Below are 25,965 nucleotides of genomic sequence, written 5' to 3'. Positions count from 1 at the left end.
AACCAGATACTGGCGACGCCAACGCCGCCGCGCCGCCCAGCCCGACTGACGGTGCCTCCGCGATGCCCAGCCCCACTGACGATGCCTCCGCGACGCCCAGCAGCACAGAAGCCGCGCCGACCAGTCCGGAAGCGGCACCGACTCCTCCCAGCCCGCGTACGCCGCCGACGACGCCGGAGGTTGAGCTCGACGTTTGATGCATTCCTTGTGCGTCCTTCCTTTTTTGATGCAAAAAAACAGGAATCTTCGAGTGAGTGAGGTGCTTTCTCTGGTGTTGCGTTGCAGGCGACAAGGACGGCACGGAGCCGTTTTACCTCGGCAACCTCCTCCGCCACACCATTTCCTTCTTCAGACCCCTCTCGATGGATCATGCAGCCGTGCGCGTCTCGCAAGCTCCCCCGTCCCTCCCATGGCCCACACTCGTCCAGCGAGTGCCAGACCCCGCGCGATGCTCCTCGCCCCCTCCGCCTCCGCCTCCGCCGGCCAGACGTGGGCACCCCGTCCACCCGCCCCGCCGCTCCGGCGCCGCCTCCTCGCGGCGCGGCGCGGTCGCGTGTGCGTGCCCCGGTGCGCCGGCGCCGCCCCTCCCCCGCGCCCCGGCGCCACGGTGAGTAGTTCGTCGCCCCGCCTCCCAGTTTTACAGAATAGCCCCTGCCTGTCGCGTGTCCACTTTCAGAGAGAGATGGCAGTGTTACCAAAGTTCAGACTTCAGAGTTGTGGCTGCAGTACAGTCAGAGTAGTATAACCAGCTGTGCCTGCAATGTTAGCAAGAGATTCACCTTTGCCAACAGAGGAGTACTGTATGATACGGAGTATAATTAATCGAAGTTGTGGCTTGTGATTCGGCATGATGGGCCTTTCAGTGTTGTGATTGTGACACAGGCAGATAACAGTTTTACAGAGTAGGCATGGTTTGCGTCAGGATGCTGTCTAGTTTTTTTGTTTTGTTTTGTTGACTGAAACTTTCATGAATCCACATTGCAGACGCACAGCCCAGCTCGCAGCAAGTGCTCGCCGTTGCTTGAGAGTGCTCTGTTGCTGCCTGGTGGAAATGAACCGGCTGCGGATGAGTGGACGGCGGTTCCGGATATTTGGAGGACAGCAGCAGAAAAATACCCTGACAGTGTAGCTCTGGTGGACCCTTACCACGATCCTCCGTCCGAGTTGACTTATAAGCAGGTACCTGTTGAACCACCACAAATTCTATTGCTGCCTGATTATCCAACACATTTTCTTTCTCTAGAAATAGGAGGAACACAAAGCAGGCATCGTTAGGCCATACGTCCTGTTTCTCTTGTTACTGAGTAGTAACATACATATGCACTTCAATACTGTTTCAGAAAACAAATTGGAACCTTGCAATCCGTTGTCCAGATGGCAATCATTTACATTCTTGGTTTTTTATACTACTTATATTTATCTGACGTGGCGTACCTTCTTTATCCAGCTTGAACAACAAATACTGGATTTCTCTCATGGTCTGAGGGCCGTGGGTGTTGCTCCAGATGAAAAGCTAGCCCTTTTTGCTGACAACTCGTGTCGTTGGCTAGTTGCAGATCAAGGTAATTTGCCTTTTTCTTTTTTGTTTCAACATGTTTAACATGTACTCCTGTGATGCGCATGCATTGTTCTGTGATCTCTTGTGCTTGTCTGTCGATATTAGCTGCTGAAGAAGTGAAGAGTTCAAATACTCAGAATGCTAGAGTTGCCATATTTAAGCCTTCAGTTAATGCCCGAGTGCCACTGTCACATTCCTAGCAAAGAGAACATGATGGCAATTACAAAATAGTAATGGCTTTGTTATGGGTTTGACTGTTAAAACTTAAAGATACTGAATTACAAAGGTCAGCTTTTTGTCTTAACTGAACAGATGTCAGCTTTTTTTCTTAACTGAACAAATGTCAGCTTGTCGAGTGATGTCTTACCATTTGTTGTGTCAGCTCTCTAGGAGAATACATGTAACTGTCTTCAAATGCATGACCATATTAATATTTTAATCATGCCACTGGCACATGCAATCCAGGAATCATGGCTACTGGTGCTATCAATGTTGTTAGAGGAACAAAATCTTCCGATGATGAACTGTTCCAAATATACAATCATTCAGAAAGGTGAGTATCAACTCCTTTTGAAATGTGAATTTGAAATTATTCTATCGTGCCTTTAATGGTTGATTACGCAATCTAGGAACTATAAAAATCTAAGCCATGCACAACATAAAAGAAATTTCATTCACTTTTCTCTTTCTACCCTTGAACTGTTAAGCCAAGTGCCTGTCAGGATTCAGGACCTGACTATTAAAAGCCAACTGACTATTTTGATATGCCTATTTAAATTCTTCCACTGCTTTGTCTGATAAAATGTTGAGATTAGAATTGAGCAAGATATTGATGTTAAGGGGACATGCTATTATTATTACTATCATACGCACGGCTGGCCATGAACTTAATCTCTCAAAGTATGCTTGCTTGGTTATTATTTTGCATCTTGAATGTTTTGCCTCAAACATAGCCTGGCGTATATATCACATTGACTCTAGAGATCATGGATTGTTAGTTAGATGAATATCTCTTATGCTTATGCGGTATAATTTTTTACAGAGATATCTTTTTTTACTTTCATGTTATGATATGACTTTATTGTTTTTCCCCCATCACAGTATTGCACTTGTTGTGGACAGTCCTCAATTCTTTAACCGGCTTGCAGAATCTTTCATTTCAAGGATTAATGCAAGATTTATTGTGCTACTTTGGGGTGATAAATCATCCCTAAATAGTAAAGCTGTGATGGACATACCAGTTTATGACTACAATGATATCACTGTACTTGGACGAGAAAACCGCAATGCATTGTGCTACTCAAGCGAGCAAGGTATCATTTGCATGATATCACAATGTGATATAAATCACAAGAAATGTTCAGCTGGGGATGTATGGAGTATGTTTCTTCCAATTTGTTGGTACTTCACTTCTGCATTTCTGACGTCGAATGTCAGATAAGTTGCTAATCATTTGCATCATGTAAGGTGTCTTAGCATCCAATAATATAGGCATTCTCCCAGTACCAGTAAACAGTTGATAGATGTACCTATTACCGTTGGTTTTGCAAGCTTGCCATTTAATGCTTGGCTCAAAGTTATGTCGAAAGCTTGCCGCTTAAGTTCTTTGGAGCCAACAACAAATGGTTTCTACCTAAGCTTAATAGCTTTGGCATCTGCTGTGTTAAAGAGGATCACACAACTTACTTTTTGTTTCTCCAGAGAATATGACGCCAATAGGAAACTTACATTTTTTTTTAATTATTTCTATAGAAGTTCTTGTTTTATTTCCAACATTGTCATCTCATGGTCTGTACTTTCAAGCAGTCAACTTTCATCCAATAATATGGTTCCTTTTCTTCCAACTCTGTCCTAGTTTATTGTAACGTTTTCTTCCTTTAGGCCGGCAAGGTGTCTTCGAAGCCATTACTCCAGAAGATGTTGCGACTCTAATATATACCAGTGGAACAAGCGGCACACCAAAAGGCGTGATGCTTACCCACCGAAATCTCTTGCATCAGGTTAAACATGCAGCAACATTGAAATATGGGACAATGAGTTTTAACTTTTAAGTAATACTATGCCTTCTGCAATAACCTCTGTTTTGTCTCCGTATCTTTGATGTAATCCTATTATATGAACATGGGTACTTTTGCTGATCAGTATCATGTTTTTCTGGATTTCCCTGAAGTATCTCAAGTCTGAAGTGCCTTGATTTTTTAAACTGAAGTGCTTAGTTTTTTCAATGTGTTCCTTCTGTATCCACATAAAGATCTATGCTGTTTATGTTCTGCAGATAAATAACATGTGGGAGATTGTTCCAGCAGTACCTGGTGATAGGTTCCTAAGTATGCTTCCACCCTGGCATGCATATGAGCGTTCTGCCGAGTATTTCATCTTCACTCATGGAGCTCAACAAATTTACAGTAGTGTGAAATACCTGAAGGTATGATTTTGGTACTTTTCATCACAAAATACTTCATTCTAGTTTGTTTTGGCAAAAGGCTTAGTGATGTGATTAAGTTGAGATGCATGTGCCCTATGCATGGGTTTATGCTTTCATATGATTTAGCGGCTTACTGAAACCTGTAAACTTGAAAAGGATGTTGTATTAACACGTGCCAGTCTTGCAAACCCAGTATCACAAGGCGCTCAACATTTTGTGTACCTTGCAGTTTTCTTCTTGTTCTATTTTTATTGCCTGCCTGTTACGCAAGATGCTGAAACTGCTTATGTAATATTAACATTTTTTATTTTCTTTTATAGGCAGATTTGCAGAAGTACCAACCTCATTACGTTTTCTCTGTACCACTGGTCTATGAAACTCTGTACAGGTTAGCTCTAATTATATAGTTAAACTGCTTATCTAAACTATGACGTTTCTTACAGGAATGGTATTGGATAGTACTAGAATTACTTCAGTTCTCTAATGTACTGAATGCAGCTCCATGTCATATTCACCTTTCGTTTGCTATCAACATCTATGTTTGATTATATCTTTTTTTTTTTGCTTGTTTGGGCTACCAGTTTTCTTAATCCATGAAATCGATATTTCTTGTCGATCACTAGTGATTAGCAACAGTTCGTAAAATCTTAGATCCATTTTATAATGTTTCTTCACTTTGTACAGTTCGATTCAGAGGCAGATATCTTCCAGTTCTCGTGCTCGAAAAACTGTTGCCCTTGCACTTATCAAGATAAGTTTGCTATATATGGAGGCAAAGAAGATATTCGAGGTATGAACCCTGAGTTAGCATGAGTTACCTAATTCGCGTAGCTGTAAGTAAAGTCGTTATCTTCTCTTCCTCTCATTCTTTGATGACTGGATGTTCTGTATAAATTCATGTCCCGTTGGATTCTGCTTGTAGCCTCTTTCTTTCCCCTGAGTTAAATTTCCTTTTCTGTCTGAAAAGGGAACAGTCTTATCAAACAATCCTGTCAAGCCATCGTCCATTTCCTACATGTTCAATTGTCTATGGGCAAGAATTGTCGCTGCTCTTTTGTGGCCCTTGCATAATCTGGCAAAGATGTTATTCTACAAGAAAATCCATTCTACAGTCGGAATTTCGAAGGTACACTTAGCTTGCCCGCGTGCCTAGTTCTATGCTATCTCGATTGCAGTTTTGAGTGTGAAATGAGCTTCCTAAACTTTAGTCTTGACTGTACTTAATAATTCTATGGTTTCTGTGACAATTTGCAGGCTGCTATAAGTGGTGGTGGAAGTCTCCCGATGCATGTGGACAAGTTTTTTGAGGTACATGATTATCAGTAAATAAACTCCTTATGTTAAATGATCCATTCATCAATATTGTTCTCTTTCAGGCCATTGGTATCAAAGTGCAAAATGGCTATGGTCTAACAGAGACTTCCCCTGCTGTAGCTGCTAGGCGTCCATTCTGTAATGTAAGAGGTTCCACAGGAGTATATGCATTTATTGACTGATATTTTGGCGTGTTGAAAAATAGTTGGTTTTGTATTTAATAGGAAGATTATATAGTGAGTTAAATCTTGGGTAATTCGATGCTAATTTTTTCACACAAAATAGCCGAAAAAGGTGGAACAATGTTATTAGATGACACATTTTTGCTCCCAGAAAGGATATCTTACTATACAAATAAACTCGGATCTAGAAGCAGACATGGCCTATGAAATGCATGAATTTTCGCCATTTTTTTAAAAGGAGCATATCTTCATGCTGTTTTTAATTTCTAAGGACAAAAGAAGACGATAATTCTGGTGTTGTATGTTTCGTGCTGATCTTGTGCTTCTTGCATTCCTGTGCATTTTTGTGTGTGATTTGAACTGATTGCATACTTATAACCAGTTGTGTGTGATTTACCTCCCATTCATACTCTTCCCTATTTATAGCTTATTTACACTCAAAACTAACATAATCAGTTGATGTAACAAGGTTCTTGGCACAGTTGGCCACCCAATAAAGCATACAGAAATCAAGATTGTGGACATAGAGACCGATGAGGTGCTCCCAGATGGTTCAAAGGGGATTGTGAAGATTAAAGGGCTGCCAGTAATGAAGGGATATTATAAGGTTCTATCTATTCACTTTACCAATACGAATGAACTGTCAAATATTATAGAAACAGATCTTGTGTAAACATATTACTTGGTGAAATAAGCATATTTATTCAGCACTCAGGATGTTCATGAAACTTTTTTTCTCAGTGACGGATATATTTACGCCCCAAGCCTGTTAATTCCATGAATAGGCCACAAAGTTTCAGACGTTTTGATCGGGCTTATAATCAACTAACGAATGTATAGGATACAAAGATGTGACTTCTATATTATCATGACATCAACTCTAGTATCGGAAAAAATAGGACATAGAAAAACCTCACGAGCTGTGATATTTCTGAACCATCATTTCATAAGGAGGTGGAGTAAATGTCTCATAGTTTGCTAAATCTTACAATCCATATTAAGATACCATGCTCTGTATTTGTTCATTGAGCTTCATCTTCCTTAAAAGGTTCTCGTTTATCTCTTAAACTTCTGTTGTCACAGAATCCATCTGCTGCAAATAATGCTTTGGATCAAGAAGGTTGGTTCAACACTGGAGATATAGGCTGGATTGCACCTCACCATGCCACAGGGCCTAGTCGAAAATGTGGAGGGATGCTTGTTCTTGAAGGGCGTGCAAAGGATACGATAGTTCTCGCTACAGGTATTGCAATTAGTTAATCATTTTTTGTAGAACGTCACTTTGAGTATTATGTACTCCACCCGTCCAAAAATAAGTTGTACTAAATCAGCGACAGTTTTTTGGGGATGGAGGCGGTATGATTTATTTACTGTCATCTCTGTGCATTGATTTATTCCACTTCTTTGTATACTGGGGTGTGATGTTGGACTCTGGAAGTCAATTAATTTATATGTACTTGGAGATCACATAAATCTAGTTAAATTTGGCTGCACTTGAATGTTCAGATCTAATTGCACTTGAATGTCATAATTTCCAGGTGAAAACGTTGAACCTGCTGAGCTTGAGGAAGTAGCCAGCAGGAATAGCTTGATTGATCAGATAATGGTTATTGGCCAGGTAGGAAAAAGGGCATAACCTCATAAGTGTTAGATATATCAGATGTCCTATTATGATTACTATCATGGCAATTGATGCTCCTTGATGTGGCCTGTGAGCAAATAAAAGCTCTCAAGTGATAAGCAAAAATGTTTATCATTATTTCAAACCATGTGGTGTATTTTTGTTCATGAAAAGAGTTGACACAATACGATTATATTTAGATATTTCGATGATGAAATAGATCAGTACCACTGGTGAAGTTCAATGATGAACTTTGTCATGATCTCTGTTATTTGTTCTTTGCATAGGACCGACGGCGCCTTGGTGCAATTGTTGTTCCCAATAATAATGAAGCTCTAGCAGCTGCAAAAAGAAAGTCGAGCGTTGATGGGAACAATGATGAAGCCAAAGATACGGTCATGAACTTGCTATATGATGAGCTGAGAACTAGGTAAGAGTTGGCTGCCCTTTTTTAGTTTATTGTTTCAGATAATCTTAATTTTCAAGTGAATTCTGCCTACATATTTGAGACATTTTAGCTAATTTGAAGATTGAAGATGTTACATGATCAGACTAGAATTAAATCACTCATTGAAAGTTAAAATAGAAACAGCAGTAGTGAGACACTGATATTTAGGATTTTAATTTTAACATGTGATTTGAATCTTGTCAGTTAAATATCGCATAAGTTGAATTAATTTGTTAATAAATACCAGGATGGCGGGTTGCTCATTCCAGATTGGCCCTATTCTTGTTGTTGAAGAACCATTTACGGTAAGATTTTCTCGAACAATGCACGAGATGCTTTTGTGGGCTGATCATTGAGTAGCTATGTTATTTACTAGCTTGGTATGGTTTTCCATATTCAGATTGATAATGGTTTGATGACACCAACCATGAAGATAAGAAGGGACAGAGTGGCAGCCAAATATCAGAGTGAAATTGAAGCCTTGTACAAGTGAGATATGGACCCAGTGTCGGCCCATAGGTCGTGCAAACAAGTCAACCGCCCCGAGGCCTGTTTGATGGAAGACAAATTTTAGGATGGCCCGAAATTGTTTTGGTCCGTTCATTTTTAAGACGGTGTAATAGGTTATGTTTACCTTGTCAAGGTTAACAGAATCTTTGCACTTCAATAGTTTTCATTAGTTAGCAAAAACTAAATGGTAGGGTTAATGTTGATGGAAAGAAACATGTAGCCAACTACTGATACACTGTACATATCCATGCAAAATCAAATTTTTAATGGGCTGGTATGGTATGAAAACCATGTAAACGGATATTATCTCCTAATTATTCCTTTTCATTTCGTCCAAACCTAGTTGTTTGAGAGAAAATGCAAGATTATTTTAAAAAACATGTTTACAGCCATTTCTAACGGAAACTAAATTACTTAGGATTTTTTTCACGCAAAAAGTAGTACTTTGGATTTTTATGGCAGCATTTAAATTATACTCCCTCCGTCCCAAAATAAGTGACTCAACTTTGTACTGAGTCACTTATTTTGGGACGGAGGGAGTATTTATGAACATGGATCTTTTCTATTTATATGATTTTCCCACCTATTACATGTTTTTTGTTTCATACTAACCTAGATTACATGTCATTATTTGAAAAAGAGTCAATTACACCACAGATGCTAGAACTTGGCACGAATAATCACTTTAGTGCTAGAACTTGTGGTATACATGTAAATGGTTTAAAAACTTGGCTTGACGGTGCAAATACGGTGTTGTATACGCCTGCTGCGTTGACTAGGTGTGTCAGCTAGGCGTGAGGCCCGCTGTCAGTGAGAAGAAGGAGAGGGCAGGGCATGTGGTCTGCCTTTTTGCGAAAAGCCACTTGATAATTTTTTCTCTCTCACGAAAAAGTTGCTCTAGAGAAATTGTACATAAAAGAAAAATGCTACTCCTCAGATTCAAACTCACGACCTACACGTGCGGTTGGCTATCCAGCACACAGAGTCAGATTTGACAACACAGTAAGATATATAAGCTTTATATACTTTAGGCTGAACAATATAAATTAAGAACTTTAATCCCATAAGCAAAATATAACAAGTTAAATACCCAGGCATACCACCCCAACACAAGACATCCCTTGTTTAAAAAGTATAATTAATGTTAAATAGAATTAATGTGTTATTTTAAAACATATTCATACAATTTAAAATACTAATGAATTACAAAATACGCTTATATGATTTGAATAGTACACATCAGAATCTGCAATCCGATGGCACACTAGGCTCCTATTTATTTTTCATACATATTTTATATTTAATTTTAGTTACAAAATATGTAAAAAAAATAGAAAACACATAAAATTTATTGAACACCTGAACTCTTTTAAACAACCTAAAATTTCCTTAAACCATGATCACTTTTATATACTACATGAATATGATATTGAAATCAGGAAACAATTAACATATATATGAATTTATTTAAATATAAAAAATTCTAGAAGTAATTTACTATTTTCTTAAAATGTGAACACGTTTTAAATCATAGTTTTTTTAAATTCATAAGTTAATTATATGGTTGTTAAATTTAGTGCGGGGACATGTTTTGATGTTATATGAACTTCTATAATGTAATTTGTTTTCTTTGTATATATATTATTTATAACACATCATTATAATTTACAAAAAATTAAAATGCAAAAAACTAAAACGTTGCAATTGTCCACACTGACTACAATTCAGTTTAGCCACACTATCGTTTTGTGTTATAGTCATAAAGTTTAATTATATGGATTTTTGTTAAATTAGTACCTGGATATGTTTCTATTTATATGAACATTTTCAATGTAGTTTATTTTATTTATATGTATATTATTTATAACGCATGATTATAGTTTACATATTTTTTACAAAATTTAAAAAATGTGAAAAATTAAAATGTTGAAAATGGTTGCGCCGAATGCAATTCAGTTTAGTCACACGATCGCGGTGTGTTATATTCATAAATTGTAATTTACATCAAAATAAGTTGCCTTGTCGGTTGTGGTGCAATGCCCGGGCACTTATTTACCTGATTAGGTTCCTGGTTTGAATGACCGACCATGCACTGATTTTTGGGACTAAAAAATGCACTGATTTTTTCCGCAAAATAATGCACTGGTTTTTGGGATTAAAATTGTTCAGGAACTCCGCAGGTCACATGTTCAAACCTCTGGCGGACCATTTTATTTTCTGTACTTTTTTCTGAGATAAAAAATATATCAGGGGCTTTTTGGAAAATAAAAAGGCCACACGCCCAGCCCTACCCTTTCGGCCACTGAAAGTGGGCTCCTCGATGCTGGAACGCCAAGTCAGAGCTGCAGGAGTATACAACACCGTATTTACACAGTCAAGCCAAGTTCTTGAACCACTTATATGTACAGCACAAGTTCTGGCACTAAAGTGACTATTTGTGTCAAGTTTTAGCACCAGTGGTGCAATTGACTCTTTGAAAAATTTTATTGCAACCAGTACCATCCTCTAGTGTTAAGAAACTGAGAAAATACTGATGTACAGTTGTACACTGGCCATTCACTTGTATGGTATGGATGTTGACAATCAGAACCAAGTGATGCTAACTAATGGAAACTCGTACTTAGCAAATATCATTGCTTGCATTTGGCCAAATTTACCCTCTGTAGACCAACGGCTGAGATTAAAGCGTTGTCTTACCCCTAAGGAGGTAAAGAGGACTATCTTAAAAGAACAATGGACGGAAATTTGTACTCAGAAATACATGCAAAATAAGATTAACCTACGTGTTCCATGCCTTTTCTTATGGGAAATTGGAATTTGATGTTTCCTTCTTATATACGGTTCACATCACCTACATTTCTCAAGAATGATCTTCGCAAAATAGTTGGACATTATTGATGACTTTCTATGTCCATAACAGCGGCGGAGCTAACGTTCAAGCGTTGGGTTCAAGTGAGCCCAACGAATTTTGCTTCGTACATGCGCGTAGGCACATATTTGCCTACCTGAACCCAGTAAAGAACACTTGCTTCGCACGTGAACAGCTAAGCAAAGGGCCCAAAAGCCCACGGGGACTTATGCCCCCCCAGGCGGCCAGCCGGGCAGGCCTAAACCGTGATTACCGTATTCCGTACTGTTTCTAAAAAAGACACACTATGTACTCAAATGGACTAACACATACAAATGTATATAGACATATTTTAGAGTGTAGATTCACTCATTTTGCTCCGTATGTAATCATTTGTTGAATGTCTAGAAAGAAAAATATTTACGAACGGAGGGAATAGATTGACAGCGACAACAATTTTCACCCAAAATTTAAGGTAATCAGGTTACATTGCCACATCTCATCATCTCCCTCTCTCTTATGCCTGTTCTATCTAGCCTAATAGCCTAGTATATCATAGTGATTTTTTTGCTCTAGTTTTTTATATATATTTTTCAAATATGTTATGTGGGGAAAGATAAATTTTCTACAATTAGTAATGTGGCTGTTCAATCTTTTTAAGGCGATGATGTTGGGGAACGTAGCAGAAATTCAAAAATTTTCCTACGTAACACCAAGATCTATCTATGGAGAGACCAGCAACGAGTAGAAAGGGGAGTGCATCTACATACCCTTGTAGATCGCTAAGCGGAAGCGTTCAAGTGAACGGGGTTGAAGGAGTCGTACTCGTCGTGATTCAAATCACCGATGATCAAGTGCCGAACGCACGGCACCTCCGCGTTCAACACACGTACAGCCCGGTGACGTCTCCCACGCCTTGATCCAGCAAGGAGAGAGGGAGAGGTTGAGGAAGACTCCATCCAGCAGCAGCACAACGACGTGGTGGTGGTGGAGGAGCGTGGCAATCCCGCAGGGCTTCGCCAAGCACCACGGGAGAGGAGAAGAACTTGGGAGAGAGGGAGGGGCTGCACCAAAGGCATAAGGTGTGTTTGGGAGGCCCTCCTACCCCACTATATATAGGGATCCCAAGGGGGGGGTGCGCCAGCCCCTAGGAGATCCAATCTCCAAGGGGGCGGCGGCCAGGGGAGGAGTCCTCCCCCCCCCCCCCCCAAGGCACCTAGGAGGTGCCTTCCCCTGCTGGGACTCTTCCTTTAGGGTTTCCCCAGGCGCATGGGCCTCTTGGGGCTGGTGCCCTTGGCCCATGTAGGCCAAGGCGCACCCCCTACAGCCCATGTGGCCCCCCGGGGCAGGTGGCCCCACCCGGTGGGCCCCCGGGATCCTTCCGGTGGTCCCGGTACAATACCGATGACCCCGAAACTTGTCCCGATGGCCGAAACAGGACTTCCTATATATAAATCTTTACCTCCGGACCATTCCGGAACTCCTCGTGACGTCCGGGATCTCATCCGGGACTCCGAACAACATTCGGTAACCACATACAAGCTTCCTTTATAACCCTAGCGTCATCGAACCTTAAGTGTGTAGACCCTACGGGTTCGGGAGACATGCAGACATGACCGAGACGTTCTCCAGTCAATAACCAACAGCGGGATCTGGATACCCATGTTGGCTCCCACATGTTCCACGATGATCTCATCAGATGAACCACGATGTCAAGGACTCAATCGATCCCGTATACAATTCCCTTTGTCTAGCGGTATTTTACTTGCCCGAGACTCGATCGTCGGTATCCAATACCTTGTTCAATCTCGTTACCGGCAAGTCACTTTACTCGTTCCGTAACACATCATCCCGTGATCAACTCCTTGGTCACATTGCGCATATGATGATGTCCTACCGAGTGGGCCCAGAGATACCTCTCCGTTTACACGGAGTGACAAATCCCAGTCTCGATCCGTATAAAACAATAGATACTTTCGGAGATACCTGTAGTGCACCTTTATAGTCACCCAGTTACGTTGTGACGTTTGATACACCCAAAGCACTCCTACGGTATCCAGGAGTTACACGCTCTCATGGTCGAAGGAAGAGATACTTGACATTGGCAAAGCTCTAGCAAATGAACTACACGATCTTTTGTGCTAGTCTTAGGATTGGGTCTTGTCCATCACATCATTCTCCTAATGATGTGATCCCGTTATCAACGACATCCAATGTCCATAGTCAGGAAACCATGACTATCCGTTGATCACAACGAGCTAGTCAACTAGAGGCTCACCAGGGACATATTGTGGTCTATGTATTCACACGTGTATTACGATTTCCGGATAATACAGTTATAGCATGAATAAAAGACATTTATCATGAACAAGGAAATATAATAATAATACTTTTATTATTGCCTCTAGGGCATATTTCCAACAGTCTCCCACTTGCACTAGAGTCAATAATCTAGTTCACATCGCCATGTGATTAACACTCACAGGTCACATCGCCATGTGACTAATACCCAAGAGTTTACTAGAGTCAGTAGTCTAGTTCACATCACTATGTGATTAACACTCAATGAGTTTTATGTTTGATCATGTTGCTTGTGAGAGAGGTTTTAGTCAACGGGTCTGAACCTTTCAGATCCGTGTGTGCTTTACAAATCTCTATGTCATCTCCTAGATGCAGCTACCACGCTCTATTTGGAGCTATTCCAAACAACTGTTCTACTTGGAGCTATTCTAAATTATTGCTCCATTATATGTATCCGGTCTCTCTACTCAGAGCTATCCGGATAGGTGTCAAGCTTGCATCGTCGTAACCTTTACGACGAACTCTTTTACCACCTCCATAATCGAGAAAATTCCTTAGTCCACTAGTTACTAAGGATAACTTTGACCGCTGTCCTGTGAGCCATTCTTGGATCACTCTTGTACCCCTTGACTGACTCATGTCAAGGCACACTTCAGGTGCGGTACACAGCATAGCATACTGAAGAGCCTACGTCTTAAGCATAGGGGACGACCTTCGTCCTTTCTTTCTATTCTGCCGTGGTCGAGCTTTAAGTCTTAACTTCGTACCTTACAACTCAGGCAAGAACTCCTTCTTTGACTGGTCCATCTTGAACACCTTCAAGATCATGTCAAGGTATGTGCTCATTTGAAAGTATTATTAAGCATTTTGATCTATCCTTATAGATCTTGATGCTCAATGTTCAAGTAGCTTCATCCAGGCTTTCCATTGAAAAACACTTTCAAAATAACCCTATATGCTTTCCAGAAATTCTACGTCATTTCTGATCAACAATATGTCAACAACATATACTCATCAGAAATTCTATAGTGCTCCCACTCACTTCTTTGGGAATACAAGTTTCTCATAAACTTTGTACAAACCCAAAAATTTTGATCATCATCAAAGCATACATTCCAACTCCGAGATGCTCACTCCAGTCCTTAGAAGGATTGCTGGAGCTTTGCATACTTATTAGCATCTTTCGGGATTGACAAAACCTTCCGGTTGTATCACATACAACCTTTCCTCATTAAAATCGTCGAGGAAACAATGTTTTGACATCCTATCTGCAAGATTTCATAAATAATGCAGTAATCACTAATATAATTCCAACAAACTCTTAGCATCGCTATGAGTGAGAAAATCTCATCGTAGTCAACTCCTTGAACTTGTCGGAAAACATCTTAACGACAAGTCGAGCTTTCTTAATGGTGACATTTACCATCATTGTCCGTCTTCCTTTTGAAATCCATCTGTACTCATTAGCCTTACGACCATCGAGCCGTTCTGCCAAAGTCTACACTTTGTTTTCATACATGGATCCTCTCTCGGATTTTATGGCCTCAAGCCATTTATCGGAATCCGGGCCCACCATCGCTTCTCCATAGCTCGTAGGTTCATTGTTGTCTAGCAACATGACTTTCAAGACAGGATCACCTTACCACTCCGAAGTAGTACGTGTCCTTGTCGTCCTACGAGGTTTGGTAGTGACTTGATCCGAAGCTTCATGATCACTATCATAAGCTTCCACTTCAATTGGTGTAGGTGCCACAGGAACAACTTCCTGTGCCCTGCCACACACTAGTTGAAGAGATGGTTCAATAACCTCATCAAGTTTCCACCATCCTCCACTCAATTCTTTCGAGAGAAACTTTTCCTCGAGAAAGGACCTGATTCTCGAAACAATCCCTTATTGCTTTTGGATCTGAGACAGGAGGTATACCCAACTGTTTTGGGTGTCCTATGAAGATGCATTTTATCCGCTTTGGGTTCGAGCTTATCAATCCTGAAACTTTTCCACATAAGCGTCGCAGCCCCAAACCTTTAAGAAACGACAACTTAGGTTTCTCTAAACCATAATTCATATGGCGTCATCTCAACGGAATTACGTGGTGCCCTATTTAAAGTGAATGTGGTTTTCTCTAATGCCTAACCCATGAACGATAGTGGTAATTCGATAAGAGACATCATGGTACGCACCATATCCAATAGGGTGCAACTATGATGTTCGGACACACCATCACACTATGGTGTTCCAGGCGGTATTAATTGCGAAACAATTTCCACAATGTCTTAATTGTGTGCCAAAACTCGTAACTCAGATATTCATCTCTATGATCATATCATAGACATTCTATCATCTTGTCACGAAGATCTTAAACTTCACTCTGAAATTACTTGAACCATTCACTAATTCAGACTTGTGTTTCATCAAGTAAATATTCTCAACATCTACTCAAATCATCTGTGAAGTAAGAACATAACGATATTCACTGCATGCCTCAGCACTCATTGGACTGCACACATCAAAATGTGTTGCTTCCAACAAGTTGCTATCTTGTTCCATTTTACTGAAACCGAGGCTTTTCAGTCATCTCAACAGAATTACGTGGTGCCCTATTTAAAGTGAATGTGGTTTTCTCTAATGCCTAACCCATGAACGATAGTGGTAATTCGATAAGAGACATCATGGTACGCACCATATCCAATAGGGTGCAACTATGATGTTCGGACACACCATCACACTATGATGTTCCAGGCGGTATTAATTGCGAAACAATTTCCACAATGTCTTAATTGTGTGCCAAAACTCGTAACTCAGATATTCATCTCTATGATCATATCATAGACATTCTATCATCTTGTCACGAAGATCTTAAACTTCACTCTGAAATTACTTGAACCATTCAATAATTCAGACTTGTGTTTCATCAAGTAAATATTCTCAACATCTACTCAAATCATCTGTGAAGTAAGAACATAACGATATTCACTGCATGCCTCAGCACTCATTGGACTGCACACATCAAAATGTGTTGCTTCCAACAAGTTGCTATCTTGTTCCATTTTACTGAAACCGAGGCTTTTCCGTCATCTTGCCTATGTGGTATGATTTGCATATCTCAAGTGATTCAAAATCAAGTGAGTCCAAATGGTCCATTTGCATGGAGTTTCTTCATGCATATACACCAATAGACATGGTTCGCATGTCTCAAACTTTTCAAAAACGAGTGAGTCCAAAGATCCATCAACATGAAGCTTCTTCATGCGTTTTATACCATTATGACTTACATGGCAGTGCCACAAGTAAGTGGTACTATCATTACTATCTTATATCTTTTGGCATGAAAATGTGTATCACTACGGTCGAGATTCAATAAACCATTCATTTTCGATGCAAGACCATTGAAGGTATTATTCAAATAAATAGAGTAACCATTATTCTCTTTAAATGAATAACCGTATTGCGATAGACATAATCCAATCATGTCTATGCTCAACGCAAACACCAAATCTCGATGGTAGAGGGAGCGTGCGATGCTTGATCATATCAACATTGGAAACACTTCCAACACATATCGTCAGCTTACCTTTAGCTAGTCTCCGTTTATGCCGTAGCTTTTATTTCGAGTTACTAACACTTAGCAACCGAACCGGTATCTTATACCCTGGTGCTACTAGGAGTACTAGTAAAGTACACATTAACATAATGTATATCCAATATACTTCTATCGACCTTGCCAGCCTTCTCATCTACCAAGTATCTAGGGTAATTCTGCTCTAGTGACTGTTCCCCTTATTACAGAAGCACTTAGTCTCGGGTTTGGGTTCAACCTTGGGTTTCTTCACTGGAGCAGCAGCTGATTTGCCGTTTCATGAAGTATCCCTTCTTGCCCTTGCCCTTCTTGAAACTAGTGGTTTCACCAACCATCAACAATTGATGCTCCTTCTTGATTTCTACTTTCGCGGTGTCAAACATCGTGAATACCTCAAGGATCATCTTATTTATCCCTGATATGTTATAGTTCATCACGAAGCTCTAGCAGCTCGGTGGCAATGACTTTGGAGAAACATCACTATCTCATTTGGAAGATCAACTCCCACTCAATTCAAGTGATTGTTGCACTCAGACAATCTGAGCACAAGCTCAACGATTGAGATTTTCTCCCTTAGTTTGCAGGCTAAGAAAATCGTCGGAGGTCTCATACCTCTTGACGTGGGCACGAGCCTGAAATCCTAATTTCAGCCCTCGAAACATCTCATATGTTCCGCGACGTTTCGAAAACGTCTTTGGTGCCTCTACTTAAACCATTTAACTGAACTATCACGTAGTTATCAAAACGTGTATGTCTGATGTTCGCAACATCGACAAATGACGTTGGGGTTCAGCATACTGAGCGGTGCATTAAGGACATAAGCTTTCTACTGATCGCATAATCACTACTATCAACTTTCAACTATAATTTTCTCTAGGAACATATCTAAACAGTAGAACTATAGCGCGAGCTACGACATAATTTGCAAAGGGTCTTTTGACTATGTTCAGGATAATTAAGTTCATCTTATGAACTCCCACTTAGATAGACATCCCTCTAGTCATCTAAGTGATTACATGATCCGAGTCAACTAGGCCGTGTCTGATCATCACGTGAGACGGACTAGTCTTCATCGGTGAACATCTTCATGTTGATCGTATCTACTATGCGACTCATGCTCGACCTTTCGATCTCCGTGTTCCGAGGCCATGTCTGCACATGCTAGGCTCGTCAAGTTAACCCTAAGTGTTTTCGCTGTGTAAAACTGTCTTACACCCGTTGTATGTGAACGTAAGAATCCATCACACCCGATCATCACGTGGTGCTTAGAAGCGACGAACTGTAGCAACGGTGCACAGTTAGGGGAGAACACTTCTTGAAATTGTTGTAAGGGATCATCTTATTTACTACCATCGTCCTAAGTAAACAAGATGCATAAACATTATAAACATCACATGCAATCAAATAGTGACATGATATGGCCAATATCATTTTGCTCCTTTTGATCTTCATCTTCGGGGCTCCATGATCATCATCGTCACCGGCATGACACCATGATCTCCATCATCATGATCTCCATCATCGTGTCTTCATGAAGTTGTCACGCCAACGACTACTTCTACTTCTATGGCTAACGCGTTTAGCAATAAAGTAAAGTAAGTTACATGGCGTTCTTCAATGACACGCAGGTCATACAAAAAATAAAGACAACTCCTATGGCTCCTGCCGGTTGTCATACTCATCGACATGCAAGTCGTGAATCCTATTACAAGAACATGATCAATCTCATACATCACATATCATTCATCACATCCTTTTGGCCATATCACATCACATAGCATACCCTGCAAAAACAAGTTAGACGTCCTCTAATTGTTGTTTGCATGTTTTACGTGGCTGCTATGGGTTTCTAGCAAGAACGTTTCTTACCTACGCAAAACCACAACGTGATATGCCAATTGCTATTTACCCTTCATAAGGACCCTTTTCATCGAATCCGTTCCGACTAAAGTGGGAGAGACTGGCACCCGCTAGCCACCTTATGCACCAAGTGCATGTTAATCGGTGGAACCTGTCTCACGTAAGAGTACGTGTAAGGTCGGTCCGGGCCGCTTCATCCCACAATACCGTCGAAACAAGATTGGACTAGTAACGGTAAGCATATTGAACAACATCAACGCCCACAACTACTTTGTGTTCTACTCGTGCAAAGAATCTACGCAATAGACCTAGCTCATGATGCCACTGTTGGGGAACGTAGCAGAAATTCAAAAAATTTCCTACGTAACACCAAGATCTATCTATGGAGAGACCAGCAACGAGTAGAAAGGGGAGTGCATCTACATACCCTTGTAGATCGCTAAGCGGAAGCGTTCAAGTGAACGGGGTTGAAGGAGTCGTACTCGTCGTGATTCAAATCACCGATGATCAAGTGCCGAACGCACGGCACCTCCGCGTTCAACACACGTACAGCCCGGTGACTTCTCCCACGCCTTGATCCAGCAAGGAGAGAGGGAGAGGTTGAGGAAGACTCCATCCAGCAGCAGCACAACGGCGTGGTGGTGGTGGAGGAGCGTGGCAATCCCGCAGGGCTTCGCCAAGCACCACGGGAGAGGAGAAGAACTTGGGAGAGAGGGAGGGGCTGCACCAAAGGCATAAGGTGTGTTTGGGAGGCCCTCCTACCCCACTATATATAGGGATCCCAAGGGGGGGGGTGCGCCAGCCCCTAGGAGATCCAATCTCCAAGGGGGCGGTGGCCAGGGGAGGAGTCCTCCCCCCCAAGGCACCTAGGAGGTGCCTTCCCCTGCTGGGACTCTTCCTTTAGGGTTTCCCCAGGCGCATGGGCCTCTTGGGGCTGGTGCCCTTGGCCCATGTAGGCCAAGGCGCACCCCCTACAGCCCATGTGCCCCCCCGGGGCAGGTGGCCCCACCCGGTGGGCCCACGGGACCCTTCCGGTGGTCCCGGTACAATACCGATGACCCCGAAACTTGTTCCGATGGCCGAAACAGGACTTCCTATATATAAATCTTTACCTCCGGACCATTCCGGAACTCCTCATGACGTCCGGGATCTCATCCGGGACTCCGAACAACATTCGGTAACCACATACAAGCTTCCTTTATAACCCTAGCGTCATCGAACCTTAAGTGTGTAGACCCTACGGGTTCGGGAGACATGCAGACATGACCGAGACGTTCTCCAGTCAATAACCAACAGCGGGATCTGGATACCCATGTTGGCTCCCACATGTTCCACGATGATCTCATCGGATGAACCACGATGTCAAGGACTCAATCGATCCCGTATACAATTCCCTTTGTCTAGCGGTATTTTACTTGCCCGAGACTCGATCGTCGGTATCCAATACCTTGTTCAATCTCGTTACCGGCAAGTCACTTTACTCGTTCCGTAACACATCATCCCGTGATCAACTCCTTGGTCACATTGCGCATATGATGATGTCCTACCGAGTGGGCCCAGAGATACCTCTCCGTTTACACGGAGTGACAAATCCCAGTCTCGATCCGTATAAAACAATAGATACTTTCGGAGATACCTGTAGTGCACCTTTATAGTCACCCAGTTACGTTGTGACGTTTGATACACCCAAAGCACTCCTACGGTATTCAGGAGTTACACGCTCTCATGGTCGAAGGAAGAGATACTTGACATTGGCAAAGCTCTAGCAAATGAACTACACGATCTTTTGTGCTAGTCTTAGGATTGGGTCTTGTCCATCACATCATTCTCCTAATGATGTGATCCCGTTATCAATGACATCCAATGTCCATAGTCAGGAAACCATGACTATCCGTTGATCACAACGAGCTAGTCAACTAGAGGCTCACCAGGGACATATTGTGGTCTATGTATTCACACGTGTATTACGATTTCCGGATAATACAGTTATAGCATGAATAAAAGACATTTATCATGAACAAGGAAATATAATAATAATACTTTTATTATTGCCTCTAGGGCATATTTCCAACAGATGAAAGATCGAAAAGGGTCGCTCTAAAATGTGTGTGGGTTTACAAGCTTACTTTACTTGGTGATACTTATTTTAAACTTGTCAATCTAAGTTGTTATTATTTCAATATTTCGGGAAGATGAGAAGCTAAATCTGGAGCTTCAAAATTATTTGATATACTCTGTTATTTATAATATGCAAACATGTGTTTTTATAATTTTATCAAACCAGTATGTTTTGCACTCTTCAGTTTTTAATGGAGCACCAAATGTTTTTCATAGTGTTTATGAGTGTTATAATTTTGTTGAAATTAGAGTTTATCTTCATAAATTAGTATCAAGTTCTCATAAAAGAGTGAATGGGCGAACCCAATGACCAAATTTTCTGGCTCCGCCCCTGGTCCATAACAGTAAAATCAACAGGAACATAACTCGGGTTAGCAACAATAAAAACATCATTGATTCTTCTCAAAGGTTTATTTGTAGTAGAATCGGCAAGATGTAAGGTCTGATGACATAGAGACATTGGTTGTAATCCTAGAACTCATATAAGTAAATATTTTGGTATGGCGGAAACACTAGCACCAAGATAAGGGTTGATGATTATATTCACAATTATTGATGCCAATCTTTATTCTTGGTTCCCATTCGACCTCTAATTTTCTAGAAATCATAACTTCTTGTTTAAGTTTCCCCCCTCTAGCATGTAAAACAACTTCTGCAATATATTATCGAGTGAATTTGTGTCTATCGCAAAACTTTTTGTCACTGCTTGAGATTCGTGCCATGTTTTTTTGTTTACGAAAGAAATGGTTTTGTTCCACGTTAGGCCTTTTTTTTTCTTATTTCAAAGTACTCCTATGTCATAATGTTTCGTTGTCTATCAATAAATAATAGCGCACTTGCTTTAGTGTGGATTTTCTTGTACTTGCTGAAACATTAAGTTACACTTTGGAGCAAGAAAAAAAATACCAATGAAATATCGTGCAATCATTCAAAATCCAAATCCATGGCCTACCACTAAAGAAATTGATCTTATAACCACACCAATCATTTTCTCGATCTCAAAAAATTACATCAATCACATTGACTAAATTACTAGTGCTGCTTTATTTCAATGCTGGCTGACTTGTGCATGGTATCAGACGGCGATGGGCCCGAACCGGCACCACAGAGCGAAGAGCGCCGCGGCGATGGCGGCTCTGCAGATCGTGCCGGCTACTGCCCGGCAGCGGCTGCCGCCTGTGGCGACCGCGCCGGCGCCGGCGGTCTTCTCTTCTTCTTCTTCCTCAACTTTAATGGGCAGCTCATCCGCTGGCGTCTCGTGCTCCTCATGACCGCTGCTGATCTGCACCACGCCGTCGTCGTCCACGGTGGCCGCCTGCTCGCTGTCATCGATGACACGTTTTTTCTTATTCTTCTTGCTCTTCTTGCCACGTTTTGCCCGCTTGGCGCCACCAGCGCCGTGGCCGGGGTCATCGTCGCGGAGGGCAGCCCACATGTTGGCGCCGCCGACCGTTGTGCCTCCCGCCACGGCCGCCGTGCTCGTCCGACTTGCCACCGTGGTGACCACGTCAATGAACTCTTCTTTCTCTTCCTCTTTACTCGTCTCTTCTTCCGCTGCTTCTTCCTCTTGTTTACTGGTCGCCTCCTCTTCTTCTTCGATCGGCGACACGGCCGCCGTCTCCTCCTCCTCGCGACCGTCGGTTACCTCCTCCTCGCCGTCCGGCACGGTGACGGTGGCCTGCTTGTTTTCCGCAGCAACGTCGGTCTGCACCTTGCTGCCGTCGTCCACGATAGCAGCCGGCGCCGTCTCGTTCTCCTCGCGACCGTCGGTTACCTCCTCCTCGCCGTCCGGCACGGTGATGGTGGCCTGCTTGTCTTCCGCGGCGCCGTTGGCCTGCACCCTGCGGCCGTCGTCCACGATAGCAGCCGGCGCCGTCTCGTGCTGCTCGGCGGCGCTAGCAGTGGGTGGTGTCTCCTCTACGTCAACGACGCCGGCGACCTTTCCGTGCTCTCGGCCGTCGACGCCATCGGCGCTGTGGCCAGGGCCATTGTCACAGAGGAAATCCCACATGTCGGTCCCGCCGACTGTGATGACTCCCGCCACGGCCGCCTTGACCGTCGGGCAGCGGACACCACCCACTAGAATGAACTCTGCCTCCTCTTCCTCTCCACTCATCTCTTCCTCTGCTGCTTCTTCCTCGTATTCACTCGCCTCCTCGTCTCCCCACCTCGGCGGCGCGGCCGGCGTGTCCTTGTCATCGCCACCGTCGGGCACGGGCACGGTGGTCCTCGCTTCCTTCTCCTGGAGACCGTCGGCCGGCTCCGTGCCGCGGGGCACGTCGGTCTGCATCTCGCCGCCACTGTCGAGGCTGGCAGCCGGCGTTGTCGTCGTCTTCTTCTTGGCTCTCTTACGCTTCGGACGGTCGAGGACGACGCCGGCGGTGCGGTGGCCGGGGTCGTTGGCGCGGAGCGCGGCCCACATGTTGGCGCCGCCGATCGCGGTGCCTCCGGCTGCCATCTCGATCGAAGTCGATCGATCGATATGCAACGAGTCACGTACTATTATACACAAGCTGATGAGAGATCGAAGCTGCTGCAGCCACCGTTGTTGCGAGAGAATCAGATGCCACCGAGGCTGCTACCGCCGTATATAAGACGGGCGCCCGGTGCAGTTCGAGTCCGTTTGGGTCAGTTGATTGCAAATTTTTTGTACCGCTTGGTAGTCCGTTTGGGTCCGGGACACGGCTCCTCTGCCGTGCGCTAGGTGACGTTGGGTCGCTTACATGTAGGCCAGATTTTCAACAGGCCCACATGTCAGTAGTAGAACGGCAGGCTGCCGAACGTAGAGGATCCTAGCGCTTGGGTCGGAGGTACGTATTTTTACTCCGAGTCCGAGGTAGACAAGGCACTAGATTGACACGATCCATCATCCATGTGCGTACAGGTCGCACGTACGCCTGCGCCATTCATAATTATAATAGAATAGACATTCAAAATCATTCTAAAATAAACAAATGAATAAAGTAGACATTCAAAATCTCTGCCATAGCAGCCTTTTCAACTACTCCCTCCGTTCCTAGATACTCCAAGTATAAGTTTTTTTTAAGAGATTTCAATGCAACCATCTACGGGTGTGTATAGACATATTTTCAAGTGCAAATTCCACTCTCCGTTGTAGTCCTTATTGAAATCTCTAAAAAAAACTTTTATTTAGGCACGGAGGGGATAGTTTCTAGCTTCCCAAAATCTTTCAAGACCCATTTAGAATCTACTCCGAGTGAAACAATTCTTTTTTGAAAATTTAGTAGAAACTTGCACTAACTGTTAGACACGCATAAAAAAAAACACTTTAGAGTGTTTTCATATTTCAAACTCAAACTTTAGGAGGCCATATACTTGAAACCATAGGTCCAATTGAGCTAGTTTCTTCGCACCAAGTATTGCAATCGTGTTCCCTGCCGTATTGGTTATAACATAGTAGTTCCCAACAAAGGCATTTGAATTTCCATTTGGTTTTTGACTTCGAAGTGGAGATTATTTGAGTTGTTATAATTGTTTTAACGTATAATTAAATCGATTATACAAAAGGAGTGATATTACGACAACGAAGTGCATTCTCCTCCAAGAAAAAGGAAAGTTATACATTTGATCATGTTGTACCTCTAATTTGAAATCATTCCTCTGACCTTGGAATCCGATGGTTAATTTTTTAAAGGTAAACAACATAAACCTTGATTAAGTAACTGATGGGATTTGATGTCATATTATAGTCCAAGTCCGATGTAAATAAGTCATAGATCATTCAAGGAGAACAAAGAATTAAACAAACCAAAAATGATAAACTAAATCCTGAACTAACAAATTAGTAAGTTGCTTTACTCTTTCAACGGTCGGGCCATACATGGCTTATTGGCCATGTTCATGTTAGCTCTTTTGTCATTTTTTTATACATGAAGTAGATTAAATATTAATTTCATATTGATACTCATCCGTTATAAGGTCGGCACACGATAAGTATTCAGAGGAGGAGAGGTCCGCATAGTGAGTGTGACAGTAGTTGAGCTTATGGCCGATCCACTGGGCTTGTCTAACTCCTGGGACCTTTTTTGATTAGGTTCAATTTTTACACGGTTGCTATATTCCCCAAGAGAATGGTCATATGGATCTTTAAAAAAGTATACCTATTTCAGATAAGTCGGGGCTCTGGCTGTTAAACTGACAGCCCCAAATCAATATTCCTTCACAACATATTTATTTTGATAGATTTTGGCACTGCTCATGAAATTATTCATGATGTGTACATACTGAAGAGAAGATGAGAGCTTACTGCTCAAACTATATAAACCAAAACAATGTTGTACTCTAGGGGATTGGACCTAAAATGGAGATTCCAGATAAATTGTTCTAATCCAAGTAGGCTCATGCGTTCAAGAATTAAAGAATGGGAAGTTACTGAGTTTCCAAAAATGGTAAAGGGCTAAGGCGGGAATATATCCTATGTCTCATTTATTGTTTTGCTTAGTGGATGACATGTTCACAACTTGTTGATGATGATTATGCGTTTCTTCCTTTTTGGGTCAAAACACCACTGACATTGTCTAGTAACATGCACAAGAAGCTTTAGGTATGGACGTTTTGTCTCGTTTGTAGAGCAAGTATATTCAATGGCGGCACATGAGAGAATTCAGTTGTGTTTCTGCTACTACACATATCCTTTCGGCCAGCCAATTTTTTTTTGCTACCTACATATTATTTGTAGCTACACAAATTTCTTGGTTGCCCAAGCATCATTTATTCATGTTAGACAAAATGGTGGAACTAGTAAAGAAAGCTTATTTCTAAGCATTATTATCAGTTTTAAAATTGAGTAGGAATTATGCACAACAATGTTTGGTTTGTCGTAATTTTTTTTTGGCAAACATATGTTTGGCACTAGCCCAAGTATTGGTTACAAAACCGTGTAGCCAACTTATTTTTGCGAAATCATTCTTGTATTACATTAGGGATTACAATCACATATGATAATGTTCAAGACGTCTCGTGGCCCCAAACCAAGCCATACAACAGTATGACACTACAAAATTAAGTTCGCCAAGAAACGACATGCACATTTTGCACTATGACAAATATGAGTAATACAAGAACTACATTCCTCCATATTTTAATTAATCTTGTTAAGTAAAACAACATATCTTGACTTGTTGTTGACTGCGCTGTTCACCATTGAAACTGCCTCCATACAATTTGTTTGAGTGTTCATAG

General features: G+C 42.0%; 1 protein-coding gene across 2 annotated transcripts; it reads left to right on the top strand.

Annotated features, from left to right (window-relative positions):
• The first annotated feature begins 313 nt into the window (after positions 1-313).
• Positions 314-8,383, top strand: LOC123114296 (probable acyl-activating enzyme 16, chloroplastic). 2 transcript variants are annotated; one of them, XM_044535722.1, is made up of 18 exons: positions 314-607; positions 985-1,179; positions 1,448-1,562; positions 2,024-2,111; positions 2,660-2,937; positions 3,440-3,558; positions 3,834-3,983; positions 4,304-4,371; positions 4,668-4,773; positions 4,951-5,109; positions 5,238-5,291; positions 5,360-5,440; positions 5,949-6,086; positions 6,563-6,722; positions 7,018-7,097; positions 7,388-7,530; positions 7,796-7,853; positions 7,949-8,383. In XM_044535722.1, exons 1-18 carry the CDS (start codon positions 410-412, stop codon positions 8,039-8,041), a joined length of 2,283 nt encoding a protein of 760 aa, XP_044391657.1. In that variant the 5' UTR covers positions 314-409; the 3' UTR covers positions 8,042-8,383. The 2 variants fall into 2 exon arrangements, with proteins under 2 accessions (XP_044391657.1, XP_044391658.1); XM_044535723.1 differs by having other exon boundaries at positions 315-607; positions 2,660-2,871.
• Positions 8,384-25,965: the final 17,582 nt, after the last annotated feature.

Source organism: Triticum aestivum, chromosome 5B (assembly GCF_018294505.1).
Source record: "Triticum aestivum cultivar Chinese Spring chromosome 5B, IWGSC CS RefSeq v2.1, whole genome shotgun sequence".
NCBI classification, from domain to species: Eukaryota; Viridiplantae; Streptophyta; class Magnoliopsida; order Poales; family Poaceae; genus Triticum; species Triticum aestivum.
Note: the sequence above shows the minus strand (reverse complement) of the source record. Positions and strands in the feature narration are given on the sequence as shown.

What these genes read in the sequence shown, in the direction of transcription:
- LOC123114296 (XM_044535722.1), top strand. Translation starts at nt 410, where the DNA reads ATGGCCCACACTCGTCCAGCGAGTGCCAGACCCCGCGCGATGCTCCTC. An exon ending in TTCAGCTGGGGATGTATGGA is followed by an intron (nt 2,938 to 3,439) that starts GTATGTTTCTTC and finishes TTCTTCCTTTAG; the next exon opens with GCCGGCAAGGTGTCTTCGAA. An exon ending in GTAGTGTGAAATACCTGAAG is followed by an intron (nt 3,984 to 4,303) that starts GTATGATTTTGG and finishes TTTCTTTTATAG; the next exon opens with GCAGATTTGCAGAAGTACCA.